Raw genomic sequence first — 15,903 nt, 5'->3', positions numbered from 1 at the left:
GTTGGCAGTGCTTTAAACAATTTATAAGTTATTCTGTTAAGAGTATGACTATAGAAAAATTACACTGAATATTTTCCTGGAATCCAGTCTTATGGCCCTTGCTTAACTTGTGGTGAGGCAGTGCAAGATTTAAAAAGCTCAGGGGCTTTCTGGACCTTTCGGTGGGCATAGAAAGCTACTGCAGTGAGAATAGGTCTAGTTGCCTGTGGTATGTCCTTCCTATGAGATGTGGGCCCTCCAGTCTCCTTGATAACTACATCTGCATGAGGTGCATCCAGCTGCAGCTCTTTACAAACAGTTCTGGGAAACTTGGGCTGCAGATGGATGACCTTTGGCTCATATGGGTGAATGAGGAGGTGATAGATAGGAGTTACAGGGAGGTAGGAACCCTAAGTTGCAGGAGGCAGGTCGCTCTGTGACTGTCAGGTAAGGAAATGGAATACATGGACAGTAATGATAGGGAATTCCATATTTAAGAGGAGCAGACAGGAGATTCTGTGGATGTAAAAGAGATTCCTGAATGTTATGTTGCCTCTCAGGTTCCAGGGTCAGAGTCAGACTCTGATTGAGTCCACGTCATTCTAAAGCGGGGGTGGGGGGCAGGGTGAATAGCTGGAAGTTTTGGCACATATTTCTATCAACGACAGGTAAGAAAAGGGATGAAGCCCTGAAGAGATAATATAAGGAGTTGCATAAAAAGCTGAAAAGCAGGACCTCGCAAGAAGCAATTTCTGGATTGCTACTTGTGCCGCAAGCCAGTGAGGATAAGAATAGGATGATTTGGCAGATAAATATATGGATGAAGAATTGGTTTTCCTTCTCTGAGATGAGCTGCCAACCGCAGCTGATGCGTCCCATCTGCCCGAAACGACTGGTTTTAAGGAGCCACTAACCCACCTTTGCCCCTTCTCCTGTCAGTAGAAACTGTTCTGCTGGGCTTAGTAGCTGAGCCTCACGTGAAAGCCAGGAGCTGGACTTGGTTGTCAGAGGCTTTAGAGGTGCATGCTATTGGTAGGATTTAGTAGGTAGTGGGACCATTACCAACCCCGGCTATAACAACCGCTGTAAAGAGACTCTGAAGTCTTTGAGCGGGATTCCCTAAACTTTACAACGGGGAGATAAATGAGCCAGTAGCCGCAAGCTACAACCCTGCCAGAAATGACTTCCGTAACACTCAACAATCAGGTCTGACGACTGGCAAGAACGGATTCCAGGGCGTGAACGGCTTGATTGATGACGTTTGTTGTTTATGACGATGATTGGAACCAGTAACTTGTGTTATTTGGAGTGAGGGACAAAGAAAAGCGGGTAAGACGGGAACGATATCAGCGCCACTTACACGCCTATTGAAAATGGTGTGTCAAAGAATATGGTTTTCCCTTTCCCCATGAATGCTTCCCGTTACTTTTTAAAATCTTTTACTCGTCTATTTTCCCATCAGAACAGTTAAAACTATTTCTGCGTGGCTCTCGAATTTATATTCTATTGGCGAGTTTCAAAGAAGTATCACTGGAACGAAACGGAACATATAACTGTACAGCACTAAGCATTCGGCCCATATTGTGTTGATCTTGATGCCAATTTATACTACATCTCCTGTGCATCATCCGTATACCTCCATTTACTTATGTGTGTATCTGAAAGCGTCTTAAACTCGACCAAACTGCCTGCTTCCACATTACCGTGATAACCCATACCCATCACTCTTGGCTTACAAAGCTTACCCACCCCGCCTTAAAAACATTTTTACCCTGTGAAAAAGATTCTGTCTACGCTATCTATGCCTCTCATAATTTTAATTCTCCTCTCAGGCTCCAATGTCTAGGAAAACGACTCATATTTGTCCCACATTTCCTTATAGTTCATACCCTCAAATCTAGGTAGTATCGTGGTAAATCTCTCAGCAACGTTTCCAGTCCTCCACACTCTTCCTATAATAGGGTGATCAGAACTGCACACAACACACCTTGTGCGATCATGTAGCTCCAACAAGACTCTCTTCATTGATAAATTATCTTGGAAGTGTAATTAGGGGAGATTTGCCTTGTACATTTGCAAAACAAATCTCCAGTGAGTATGTGCTGTAAAGCGGCAGCTGTATCCTTAAAACAATGTATCTGCTCGATTACTGCGGGAAAGTTATTCTTTGGAAGACTAGTAGTATTTGAATTAACTAGCTGCAGCTTGCCTTTCTGCAACAAACATTCTTAATTTGAAATAATCTTTTAAAATTTGGAGTCCCTGTATCTCACAGCACCAACTTTCCTCAGGTGCATGTAAAAGACCTCAATGTCACTATTTGAATATGTGCAACAGTGTTGACTTTTGTGAGCTGCTAATAAGATAGACTAGACAACGGGGTGACCCGTTGGGACACCCTTTGAGAGAAGGGTAGTGCAGTCTGATGTGAGCAGAATGAACTTTAAATGTTCCTGAATGCTATTGGTATCGCCTTGCTTTGGAAACTGAAGTAGAAAACCTCAGTTTATTAAAGAAGAACAACGCATAGCAAAGTAAATATAGCTGCTCCTCGTTTAACGAAGGACACTTTTAATGCCATCATTTCTGGTTTTTCTGCCACCGTTGTCATCTTGGAGACGTACAGTTCTTTCATCCCCGTCTCTTCATCTCTTCTGCTGTTTTGTCTCTGATCCTGGAGACGTGTATGCCTCTCCTCGTTTGTCTCCTCTCATCTTTTTTTGTCCTGACTCTTTGATCCTGGAGTCGTGCGGCCCTGGCCTCATCCGATTCTTGTTCTCTCCCTCTCCTTACCGCTTTCCGACGACGTTTGGCATCATCTCTTGACCATAATGTCCCCCTTCCCTTTCCACGCGGCATAATTAGGCTGACCATTCTTTTTACCCTAATGCTAGATAGAAGATGCGAAGCAGTAATACCAAAGGATGCTGATTATTCTTGATGATGTGGCTCGTGCTGTCCTAAATGGACGTGATATAGTCACCGCTGTCCTTTGACTGCAGCAAAGTGTTTTATGGGTGTCTGGAAGTACGTCATTACAATAAGATTTAATTATGTCGTACTGATGGGATTACTGATCTCAGTTAGATCTGTCCCGATCCTGCACATGCTGATGGAGATAGCAGAATGTGACCCCTCCAAATAGAGCTGCCCTGCCCTTTCGCTCCGGTAGGTGTCGCTGCTGAGACTGGCCGTGCGCATGCGTCGGGCTGTCGCGTCCCGATTTCCATGGAGATGGGTTGGCTCTCGGGTTTAAAGCCAGCCTCACACATAGAAGTTGCTGGTGAACGCAGCAGGCCAGGCAGCATCTCTAGGAAGAGGTGCAGTCCACGTTTCAGGCCGAGACCCTGATTTTTGGCGAATGAGCAATTTTATACTAATATATAACCCTGAACTTTGTGTGCATTCTGTAAGTTAGCGCATTTTAATTCGATTTAGCCAAAAAAGTACCGCTGTAATGCGCCGTTTGCGCTAATTGGAGGTCACAAACAGACGGACAGAGCATAAGAGTTTTAGTAGTATATAGACGAGATATATAGTTGCTAAACCACTAATTTGGGTCACTGTCCTTATAAGATAGAAAATACCAAGTGCATTCAGTAGGTCAGCAGCAGTCCTCGGAGAGAGAAACAGTCAAATGTTTCAGATTAATGACCCTTCTATCAGAACTGGAAAAGTTCATAAGAAATATCATGTTTTAAACTGCAGGTAGAGGGAAGGGTGGAAAGGACATAGGAAATGATTGTATTAGGGTAGCTACTAAAGTTGTCTTTACAATAACAATAGTTAGACATAGAAGAGAAAAGGGATAATTTGTATCTGAAATGTTCAATTTAAAAAGGTTTTCTAAGACTGTTGAGTGTATTAATGAGTCCCAAGAGCTGCAAAGTGTCCACATGGGGATTGCTGCAGCATCCTGAAGGTCAAAGGCAGAGAGGATAATCAGAGAATTAAGGTGACTGGCAATTAAACTCTGGAAACTTCCGCAGGAACAGCAACCACTCTTGAGCATCCACAACAGCAGCAACACATGTCAGTATACCTCATCCTTACATTATCCAGGCATCCAAACAACCATTCCATGTGTTTCAGCAATTCACTTGCACTTTTTCCAGTTTAATATATTGCATTCAGTGCTCACAATTGGTTTTCTTTACTTTGGAGAAAGCAAACACAGATTGGTTGACTGCTTTGTAGAGAACTTAAATTCTGCCAACAAGGGTGACCCCAGACTTCCAGCTGCCTGGCACTTTAAGTCACCACTTTTACCTTTCTTTATTTTATTAGAGTACACTTGCTCTAATGTTGCTGTAGGTACACTGAAGAACTGTGCTTCATTTTCTGTCTGTAATATTGCAGCTATTGGGACTTGAATTTTATCTCTGTATACTGCAGGGGAGGGGAAGTGGCTTTTCAGAGTAAAGCAGCAGCAGCAGCAAGGTCAGTGGCACAATGGCCCCTCTGCGACTCAGCAGGGAGAAGTGAATTTAGACAGAGCAATAGTTGCACCTGAACCAGAGGAAAACCAATATAATTATTGGGAAATTTGGTAGTGCAACTCAACCTAGAGTGACAGGGTGGTAAGGAAAGAGCACAGGAGCAATAGGTGGAGAGGCTGAGGGGAAGATAGCTATTATGAAGATTAAGTTTAAATGGTGGAACCAGGTTAATGAACGTGATGGACATGTGTTTTTATTTTAGTACGAGGAGTATTATGGGTAAGCTAATTAAATGCAGAACATAGATCAGTGTGTGAAATTCTTATGTTGTAGCCATAACAGATACTTGGTAATGAGGACAACAGGACTGGCAGTACATTCCTGTGTTTCAATGTTTTCAACAAGATAGACAGGAAGGTTAGGGAGTTGGTGGAGTTGAATTACTAATCTGGGAGGACATACTGGAGGGCTCATTCACTGAGGTAAAGTGGATAGAACTCAAGAATAAGAAGATGTAATAATTCAGATGGGTTATATAATCAGCCTCCCAGTAATCACTAGGGGATAGAGAGGCACATATATGAAAGCATGTTGTGGAAAGATGTAAAATCAACATGGTTATTATGGTAGGTGACTAAACTTCCCCAATATTGACTGGAGTTACCTTAACAAGACGCTTAGATGGGCCAGAATTTTTCAGTGCATCGAAGAGTGTTTCTTGAAACAGTACATGAGTAGTTCAACTAGAGGAGAGCCTATATTAGAACTTGTTTTGGGAAATGAGCCTGGACAGTTGATTGACCTTTCAGTGGGACATTATTTTAAGAATATTGATCATAACTCCTTAAGTTTTAAAATAGTTATGAATAAAGATAAGTCTATACCCGCTGGGAAAGTACTAAATTGGAGAGGCCAAACTATGACACTGTTTGACAGCAACTGGGAGAGTTGATTGGGAGTGGCTATTATCAAGCAAGTCCATGTATGACATGTGGGAGTTATTTAAAGACTAGATAATCAAAGCTCAAAACCGACATGTTCCAGTAAGCAGGAAGGACAATGAAAGTAGCCAGGGAGGGGAATCTTGGCTGATGAGAGAAGTTATGAACCTACTTAAAAAGGAAATGTATGTAAGGCTTATGATGCAAAAAGAAGACAGGGTCCTAGAGCAATATGCAGGAAAGAGCTCAAGCAAGATATTAGGATGCCCAAATGGGACCACAACATATCCTTGGCAAGCAGCATTAACGAAAATACCACGGTATTTTAAACTTACATTAAAATCAAGAGGATAACTAGGTAAGTAGACTCGAGCTTTATATTTTATTGTCTAGAGAGACAGCACAGTAACAGGGCCTTTGGGCTCAGTGAGCCTGCACTGCCCAATTGCACCCATATGTCCAATTAACCTTCTAACTTGTACGTCTTTGGAATGTGGAAGGAAACTGGATCACCCAGAAAATGTACAAACTCCTTACAGACAGCAGCAGAATTGAACCCCGTCACTGGTGCTTAATAATGTTGCGCTAACTGCTACACTGCTGTGCTGCCTCTTTATCTGCAGATAAAGGAGGGAGTTTATGCGTGGAGTCAGAGAATATGGTTGAACTACTAAATGAATACTTTGCACCAGTATTCACTAAGGAGAACAATATGAAGGTTAGTGAGAAAAGTGTGGAGCATGCTAATATCCTAGGGCATTTTAAGATCAGGAAGGAAGTATCATTTGGTATTTTGAAGAGCATCAGGATTTATAAATCCCAGGGCCTGATGGGACATATCCCATGTTAATGAAAGAAGCAAGAGAAGAGATTATTGGTCGTGTGATTACGATTTTTGTATCCTCACATGAGAATGGAAAATAGCCAATGCTGTTCAAGAAGGGTAATAAGAATAATAATAGGAAATGATAGACCAGTGAGCTGCACATCAGCGTCAGGGAAGCTGCTGGGGAGGATTCTCAGGATTAAGATTTACATGCATTTGAATTGAATTGACTATTTCTTACATCCTTTACATACATGAGGAGTAAATTTTGTAAAAACATAGGCTGGCCAGGGACAGTCAGCGTTGCTTTGTGCAAGACAGGTTATGTCGTAGAAACTTGATTGTTTTGAGGAGGTGATGGAAATGATTGATGAGGATAGCACAATAGATACTGTCTACATGGATTTCAGTCAGGCACTTGTCAAGTCCTTTATGGTAGGTTCCAAAAAAATTATGATGCAAGGGATCAACTGTGACTTGGTAGTCTGGATTCAGAATTAGTTTGCCCATAGAAAACAGTGGGTAATGGTGGAACTGTATTATTCTGGTTAGAAGTCAGTAACCAGTGATGTTCAGCAGCAACCGGTGCTGGCCTGGTATCTTATTAATGGCAAGGTGTATATATATATATAAGAGAGAGGGAGAGAGAGTCAATTTATTTAGACTTTTAGGAGGGGCAAAAGATAACCAGATGTGATTACATCAATGTGTGGAGGAATGAGTTTGAGAGGATTCTACGTATATATTTAGAAATCATTTTAACACAAAAAGCAATACACACTGCTTTTTCTGATTTTTTCAAACTGTTTCCAAAGTTATCTTTTTCCATCATTGCTACTGACAACATTGAAAAGGAAGAATTCAGGAATTAAAGGCACAGTTTTCTGTAAAAACAGGCTTACATAGATTATGTTAATAGTGTCAGAGTTGTTTGGTTTGAGCTGTTTCATCACAGTAGGGGGTATTGAAAGATTAGGAGTTAACTGGAGTATGAAAAATGATACTGTATATCAAAGGTTGTTCACAACAAAGCTGTAGCTCAGGAACGTGATGATAGGAAGTAATAACTATGATATACAAAGACACAGGACTATGTAGCCTCTGGAATGTGCTCTCCTAACTGGGTAGGCATGCAGTAAGAAGTAGACCAGCAAGAATTTGTTATAAGAAATGTAATGAGTTTACTTAACAAAGCCTATCCTGTTACATGTACGACCTAGGGGCTTGAAAACCTTGGACAATCTATTCATACATTTCCTCGTATGGTGCTAGGTAAGTGTGTGTTAGATATAAGGCTGAAGTTGTTTCACTGATGAGATGTGTACATCAAGAGACATGTTATGATCACTTACCTGGCAGAGTAGTGGTGTTAGATAGCAGAATCTTGACCGCATGTGTGGAGTTGTATGTTCTTCTTGTAACTGAATAGATTTCCACCCACATCCCAAAAATCTGTGGGTTGGTACATTAATTGGCCACGGTAAATTGCTCTTAGTGTGTAGGTGAGTGCTAGAATCTGGGGGAAGTTGATAAGAAGGTGGGAAGAATAAAATGTGTATGGGTAGAATTAGTGTAAAAGTGGGTGATTACAGGCTATTACAACTGAAATTTATAGCTTACAAGCAGTTATTAATGTTCCACGTTTCTGGATAATTTCATATCATTTCATCATGGTTGATCTATTTCCCTCTCAGCCCCAATCTCCTGCCTTCTCTCCAAAACCGTTCATGCCCTGACTAATCAAGAACCTATTAACCTCTGTCTTAAATGTACCCAATGACTTGGTCTTCACAGCTGCCTGTGGCAATGAATTCCACAGATTTACCACTCACTGGCTAAAGAAATTCCTCCTCATCTCTGTTCTAAATGGATGTCCCTTATTCTGAGGCTGTGTTCTCTAGTCTTAGACTACACCACTATGGGAAACATCCTCTCCACATCCACTCTATTGGGACCTTTCAATATTCAATAAGCTTCAACGAGATCCCACCCTCACTGAATTCCAGAGAGTACATGCCCAAAGCCATCAAAGGTTCCTCACATGATAATCCTTTCAATCCTGGAATCATTTCATAAACCTTTTTTGAACCTTCTCCAATGTCAGCCCATCCTTTCTTAGATAAGGTGCCCAAAACTCCTCATAATACTCCAAGTGAAGCCCCACCAGTGCCTTTTAAGCCTCAAGTAATTCTCACTAACAGCGAGAATTTGTTATGTAATGTTGAAGTTACAACTATTTACATGTTAATCAGTTGCTTTTTGTTAATTAATCCAAACTGTACAAATTCATATCATTTGAATTCTTTATTGGACATAGTTCTTTTTTCGTTATTTGCAGTTATCAATAAACAATGCTGCCAAATAAAAGGAAACTAAAGTCTCATTTTCATTTGTATTGCTAATAAAATAGTTATGTAGCAAATTACAGTAAATGTAAAATTTATAGTAATTCAATTATTAAAAGCAGTATTGCCTGTTAATTTTCATTATGTTGTACTAATTTTATATTGGTCGCTTGCTGAAGGAACGGCTAATTACTGAATACTTGGAGAATTTTGGAATGAAGGAAAATGAAGAGGAAGAAAGCAACAAAGAGAACACAGAAACTGAATATTCTTCGTTTAGGGTAAGTATCAAGGAAGGTGCCAAATTAATATATAATTAACTAATATTAAGTAACTTTTGACCCATTAATTTGTGTTTTGCATAATGTGTTATAATTTTGGCTTGGGCGCATATACCTGTGCCTCCATTTTATAGTTCTGTCTCAAACAGCAGCCTCACTTCAGTTCTACTGTTGTAGAGTGGGAAGTGGAAAATTCCCAGGGAAATCAGTTTCCCAGGAACTTTAAAAGAGAGCAATAACACAACACTAGATGTAAATAATGCATTCAGACAACAAATAGTTTACTTCCTTGTTGGATAAGACAGGTGGAGTCATGAGAAAAGATAGTCACCCCATTTAGTTAATTGAAGGATTCCAACCTAGAAATGTATTACCTTGTTTAGAATTCCATTGCAGCATTTATATCTCCAATACGACAGATAAAACATGCACACTCATTGCAAATCAGAAGCCTGTGCCAGTATATTGGTGTAGTAAGTAACTGGTGCCCAGGCCCTATCACTGAAATAAGTATTCACCCCTTTTTTTTTATCTCAAAATAAGAGATCCAGTGGGAGTCTGAAATCTCATTTGCAATAAATGACCATCCTGAATGAAAACTAGGTCTACCTGAGGCCTAATACACACAACTTAAAGTACAGTTCCAGCCATAACCCTCAAACATGAAGCACTAATGTAATAAACAAATGAAGGGAGACAACAACTCATTTACAAAAAAAATATAGCTACTAAAGTATGTGTCACAGAACATCTCATCAACAATTCCAGCAGTGAAATGAAGAAAAAAAAAATAATGCAAAGTTAAACTGAAATGCATTCCGAATGTAATTTATCATTTTGGAAGTAGTTTTTTTTTAAAGTGTGCCTCTCAATTAAGTAGGAATAAAAGTTTAAATGTTAGATTCTTCACACTGAATGTTCATGTATGTCTAACTTCAGTAGAACAATGAACTATCTGTACACATCAACAGGGTTTCTGCTGAAGTTATAGTAATTGAGTAGGCCAAGCACTAAGGCAGTTCATGCTCCATACGAAATTCAACTGTACTAAAACACTATCTTATGAATAAGGACAATGAAATTTAACTGCAGAAAGCCTATGTAATGATTGATATATTGGAGTACCACTAAACCATTTCCAGTGATAGAACTGTCATGAAAAATAATTGCCTTAAGTATCTTCTTGGGAAGTTAATCAAAGAGACCTGGTACAAAGAAGTTTTTGAACTTTGAATATTAAAACATTTCATTCTGTCAGCTTTTGACATTTTGGTAATATATGGACAGAACTCCATAATTGTAAACTTAATAATGAAGCACGTTAAGATGAAGCATCTTTAGGCATTGGTAACTGGAGATGAGTGGTACTTTTGACAAGTTCAAGTTTAACAGAGAAAAACATAGTTTGAAGGATATTAGTTTTGTATAAGATGTAAACTGGATGTGGAAACATTAAATGAAATAATAACTGGTGATCTCCTCCAGAAATTTGTTTGTTTTTAAGTTTGGTACACTAGAACATAACCCAAATCCCAAAATCATGTTTTGTTTTAAGGGGTGTCTATAAAATGACTAGAGAATTAGAATACAAATTACTATGTTTAGTTCTAAATAAAGATATAATCACAATGTATACTCAGTGGCCACTTCCTTATGTATACTTGTACACCTGCTTATTAATGCAAATATCTAATCAGCCAACCATGTGGCAGCAACTCAATGTAGGCATGGTCAAGAGGTTCAGTTGTTCAGACTAAACATCAGAATGGGGAAGACGTAAACACGAGGAATTCTGCAGATGCTGGAAATTCAAGCAAAACACATCAAAGTTGCTGGTGAACGCAGCAGGCCAGGCAGCATCTCTAGGAAGAGGTACAGTCGACGTTTCAGGCCGAGACCCTTCGTCAGGACTAACTGAAGGAAGAGCTAGTAAGAGATTTGAAAGTGGGAGGGGGAGGGGGAGATCCAAAATGATAGGAGAAGACAGGAGGGGGAGGGATGGAGCCAAGAGCTGGACAGGTGATTGGCAAAAGGGATATGAGAGGATCATGGGACAGGAGGCCCAGAGAGAAGGAAAAGGGGGAGGGGGGGGAACCCAGAGGAATGTGATCCAAGTGACTTTGATCGTGGAATGATTGTTGGTGCCAGAGGGAGTGGTTTGAGCATCTCAGGAACTGCTGATCTCCTGGGGTTTTCACACAGAGCAGTCTCTAGAGTTTACAGAGGAAGGAGCGAAAATCAAAAATAACATTCAGTGAGCAGCAGTTCTGTGGGCAAATGCCTTGTTAATGAGAGAATGGGCAGATTGGAAGGTGACACTACAAATAACCACACGTTACATCAGTGGTGTGCACGTGTTGAACCTTGAAGTGGATGGGCTAGCAGCAGAAGACCGCAAACATACACCCATACCTAATAAAGTGGCCATAGAGTGTATATGCCACTAAATAAATATCTAAAACTTCAGCAATACAGCAGGTCTTCCTTTAAATTGTTATTTGTACTAGTCCTACCTGTATTTTAATGAAAGTCAAATTGATTTCACTTTGTTCTCAGGACATAATTAAATTTCTGGGCCAATGTTTTAACTTCCACCTTAATATGCCATCACCATGCCTATTGTTTTTGATGGCTTATATATCATCACAGTCAAATAATGTTTGTTTATTTTGCATCAACCAGAATTGATCCTGGCACTCAGTTTATCCATAGACCATTCTGAGCAAACATCTTAAATGAGTTTTTATAAATCCAGGCTTAAAATATGGTCCACAGTCATAGAAGAAAAATGCCACCGATAGATATGAATGTGTCACATTACTAGAGGTCACACAAGAAGTGAAGACACTTTGTCTTTACCTCCATTTAAAGATCATCGAGTAAGTCATTGTTCTCACTAAACTGGACCGATAAAGTCCTGTTCAGTTGAAATATATTTAACTAAACTTTTATACTTTTGTTTATTTTGAAAACTTAATTACACAAAGTTTGACATTAAGCCAAAGGAGGTTTAAGGGCATACTAGAGTATGATGTAATTTATCAAATGGATTTAAGGTGCAAATTGTAGAGCATGGGAACAAAATGTACAACATAGTATATTACTTAAATGCATATTTTTCAGAAACTTAAGCAGTTGGTGTGAAGTTTCTTATCTGTTGTAGTTGGATTTGTTGCTAGGTAACCTAAAATACAATAGTGTTACAACAGTTGTTAAAAATGACAATATCAGGAAAGTTGATCTCTTCAAGATTTCAGTTAATGGAAACCCAGTTTGTATTTGTCTTTAGGTGTCAGAGTTATTACTTGCCATTGAACGGTTAACTGCAGGACAACCAAAGCCTTACAGTGAACAGAAACGTGCAGGAAAAGTAACAAAAGGAGAAAAGGTCCTGCTACTCACGACAGAGAAACAAACTACCCATCAGAGTCAACTTACCAAAGATGAAAAATCACTGGGAAACAGAACTATTGGAATTACTTCACCCAAAAGAACTATACTTATAAAGTGCCCTCCACGAAGCACTTTTGAATGCAACATGACCAGACTCAAAATGTATAAAAATCCACAGGCCACACAAAAACCCAAACTGCAATATGACTGGCTCACAAAACTTGATAACCAATTTGATCACGGGATTAAGCAATCAAAGAAAAAATCTATGGTACGTGAACACACGCCACAATCCCTCTCAATGCTATTTTCACAAAAAAAAATGAAGAAAAGAAGGGTATCACTTGACAAAACATATCCAGTTCGAAGCTCTGTATTAAACAGCAAATCATCTTCATTCCATCTACACATTCAACGGTCAACACTAGCAGGTAAGCGTGGAGTTAGGATCATAGACTTACACAGTGTGGAAGCAGGCCCTCTGTCCAATTTGTCCAAGTAGGCTGACCAAGTTACCTACCTGAGCTAGTCCCATTTGCCTGCATTTGGTCCATATCCCTATAAAATTTTTCTATCCACGTTCCTGTTGCAAAGGTCTTTTAAATATCATTGTCAACCTCTGTCAATAACTTCTTCTGGTACTTCTTTCCACATACACACCACTCACTGTGTGAAAAAGTTGCCCCGAGATCCTCTTTAAATCTCTCCCATCTCACGATAAATCTATGCCTTATAGTTTCAGATTCCCCTATCCTAGGAAAAGGATTGTGAACCTATTTCCCTTATCTATACTCCCCATAGTTTTATAAACTGTAGATCTATCAGGCCACCATTGCTTACATGCCAGGGGGTGGGGGGGTGGGTGAAAAATAGCCTATCCTTATAATTCAAACCTTCCAGTCTAGCAAAGAACCTTGTGGATCTTTTCTGCAACCTTTCTAGCTAAATGACATCCTCCTTAAATCTAGATGACCAGAACTGCACACAGTAAGTGTGGTCTTAACTACCTCTCATATAGTTGTAGTATTATGTACCAATTCTTGTACTCAGTGCCAAACACCTTTTTCAGCATCCTATTGATCTATGTTGCCATTTTCATGAAACTATGTATTTGCATTCCTAGGTCTCTCTGTTCTAAAATATTCTCCAGGTCTCTGCCATTTACTGCTTAAGTCCTGTCTTGCTTTAACTTCTCAAAATGCAACACTTTGCACTTGTCCAAGTTATATTCCACCTCCATTCTTTGGCTCAGTTTTCCAGATGATCCAAATCCTATTGTAATCATAGGTGATCATTTCACTTTCCATTATACCACCAATTTTGTTGTCATCCGCAGACTTGCAAACCATGCCAACTACATTCTCATGTAAATCTTTAATATAGATGACAAACACCAGTGGACCCAGCACTGATCCCTGTGGCATAAGACACAGGCCTTCAATCTGAAAAACAACCCTCAAACACTATCTGAGTCTTTCCACTAAACCAATTTTGTATTCAATTGGTAAGCTGATCCTGGATCCCACATTGTCTAACCTTTTGGACCAGCCTACCATGTGGGACCTTGTCAAACACAATGCCAAAGTCCATGTAGACAGTATCTAGTGCTTTGCCCTTGTCAATCCTCTTGGTCACCTCTTCAAAACTCAACCTAATTCATAAGATGATGCCTTCCCACACACATGCCCAAGCTAACAATTACCTATCAGCCTTTGCCTTTTGAAATTCAGGTAGATCCCGTCTCTCAGAATTCTCTCTAGTAATTTTCCCATCCCTGATGGTAGTTTCCTGTTTGTCCCTGCAGCCCTCCTAAAATAAAAGCACAATACAGAGGATTGCAGTTAATTGGTACATTTTGCCCCAACCAGCCAAAGTTTAATGGGAATATTTTAAAAGTATAAAAAAAGACAAACTACTGTTTAACTGAGTAACAAATTATGTATTTAAATGAAATACAGAACAAATTAGAACATTGATAATACCACTACAGTACTATAAAACTGTGTATTGGGTCCTGATATTTATCAATGGAGGAATTCATCCAGTGTAGGTTCCTGTGTTCTTTTGATTGAAGGTAAATGAACAGAATCAGTACAGACATGAGGAATTCTGCAGATGCTGGAAATTCAAACAACACGCATCAAAGTTGCTGGTGAACGCAGCAAGCCAGGCAGCACCTCTAGAGATGTTGCCTGGCCTGCTGCATTCACCAGAATCAGTGCAGACACATACTGCAGATAATAGACTTCATACAATGCATCCTCTAAATGTTCAATTTCATTGTAATATTCAAGATGATTGTCGATACCTTCAAATTCTTCATAGTTCCTAACTTATTGAAGTAGTGAAATTGTTTCATTTTCACTGCTGGCTGTTTCTGGAATATCTAATACTGAATGCTTGAAAGCGCAGTGAACAAAACGGTTCTGAATTGTCTTGCTGCTTATTTCTCATCAACTATCAGTGACATAAATCATTGTTTTTTGAACACAAGTACTCGCAACTGACACTACTTAAAAAACTGTTCACTCCAAACACGGAGTAGTGCCTAACAGCCACACAAGTGCATGTAACTGATGCTAGTTAGAAACTGTTTGGCAACAGTCCCCTGATCCAAATAAGCAGCATGGAGTCCCAAATAAATGAAGGGAATCTCAATTATTTTCTTGATTAGTTTTTGTTAGAGATGTTCCAAATAAGCAGCTGTCTCAATTAACCAGAATCCACTGTAATATCTGCCCTCCATTCTTATGGCACCTCACCTGAGAAATATCTCTGGCAGGGTTCTAGTGATTCTTCTCCTACTTTCCCAAATGCCCTAGGACACATTTGGTCAGGCCTTAGGGATTTGTCCATCTTTATGCATTTCAAAAATACTAGCCTCTCATTTTTTGTAATGTGAATTCCTGAATGTCTCAGCTTTCATTTTGAAGTTTTAGTTTGGAGTTTGTAAATTGACTGACATAACTTCAATACAAGATTGGAGGGAACCTGGATACACAAAATTACTTTTCAATTCCTCTTTCAGCCAAATTATTCCATTCAATTGAGTGATTATAGAGGAGAAGCCCAGAGTCATTCCCTAAATTATGGTGTTTGCATTTACTTTCAGGAGCACCACGCCATGAACCATTTATTGATTTAGAAGATTTGCAGATGAAGCTATTCAAAAAATCTTTGAACAAAAGAGCTTCTGAAATGGTAGCAGAAAAACATAAATGTGTATTACAACCCATACCAATAGGGAGACAGGATAAAGAAGCTCTTCCTGTTCCTTTGATTTGTAAAGGCAATAAATATATAGAAAAGTTCTAGAGTACACATTTCATCTGATCCCTTTCATTTTATTTGATCAAATAATAAACTATAGTTCTTTGAAAATCTGAATTGTCTGGTAAATTTCTTATTTTAAACCAAGGAACATTTCACACTGTTGTCTGTTGTACCATATTTCTGGGATACGGAGGTAGGAAGAAAGCACGGCAGCACCTCTACTTCATTAGGAGTTTGTGAAGATTCAGCATGACATCTAAAACTTTGACAAACCTCTATAGACGTGTCGTGGAGAGTATATTGATTGGCTGCAACACACGTTTGTCTAATCCTAGGAGAAATACTGTGCATTCACCCTGTATATGCCTTTCATAATTTTATACACCTGTATGAGATCATCTCTCATTCTCCTATGCTTTAATGAGG

The 15,903-nt window shown here is 39.4% G+C and overlaps 1 protein-coding gene across 4 annotated transcripts in view; it reads left to right on the top strand.

Annotated features, from left to right (window-relative positions):
• The window catches only part of LOC134357362 (uncharacterized), a 41,834-nt gene extending 26,180 nt beyond the window's left edge, over window positions 1-15,654 (top strand). For 2 of the 4 annotated variants that reach the window (XM_063068833.1, XM_063068834.1), the window contains 3 exons: window positions 8,710-8,811; window positions 12,101-12,635; window positions 15,317-15,654. In XM_063068833.1, the coding sequence (XP_062924903.1) occupies window positions 8,710-8,811; window positions 12,101-12,635; window positions 15,317-15,519 (840 nt within the window). In that variant the 3' untranslated portion in view covers window positions 15,520-15,654. Of the gene's footprint in view, window positions 1-5,216; window positions 5,718-8,709; window positions 8,812-12,100; window positions 12,636-15,316 lie in introns of those variants that run through there. The other 2 variants (XM_063068835.1, XR_010020601.1) reach the window with 2 other exon arrangements.
• The last annotated feature ends 249 nt before the right edge of the window (window positions 15,655-15,903 follow it).

The sequence above is a fragment of the Mobula hypostoma genome, chromosome 16 (genome assembly GCF_963921235.1).
Source record: "Mobula hypostoma chromosome 16, sMobHyp1.1, whole genome shotgun sequence".
NCBI classification, from domain to species: domain Eukaryota; kingdom Metazoa; phylum Chordata; class Chondrichthyes; order Myliobatiformes; family Myliobatidae; genus Mobula; species Mobula hypostoma.
This window is presented reverse-complemented; position numbering and strand designations above follow the sequence as displayed.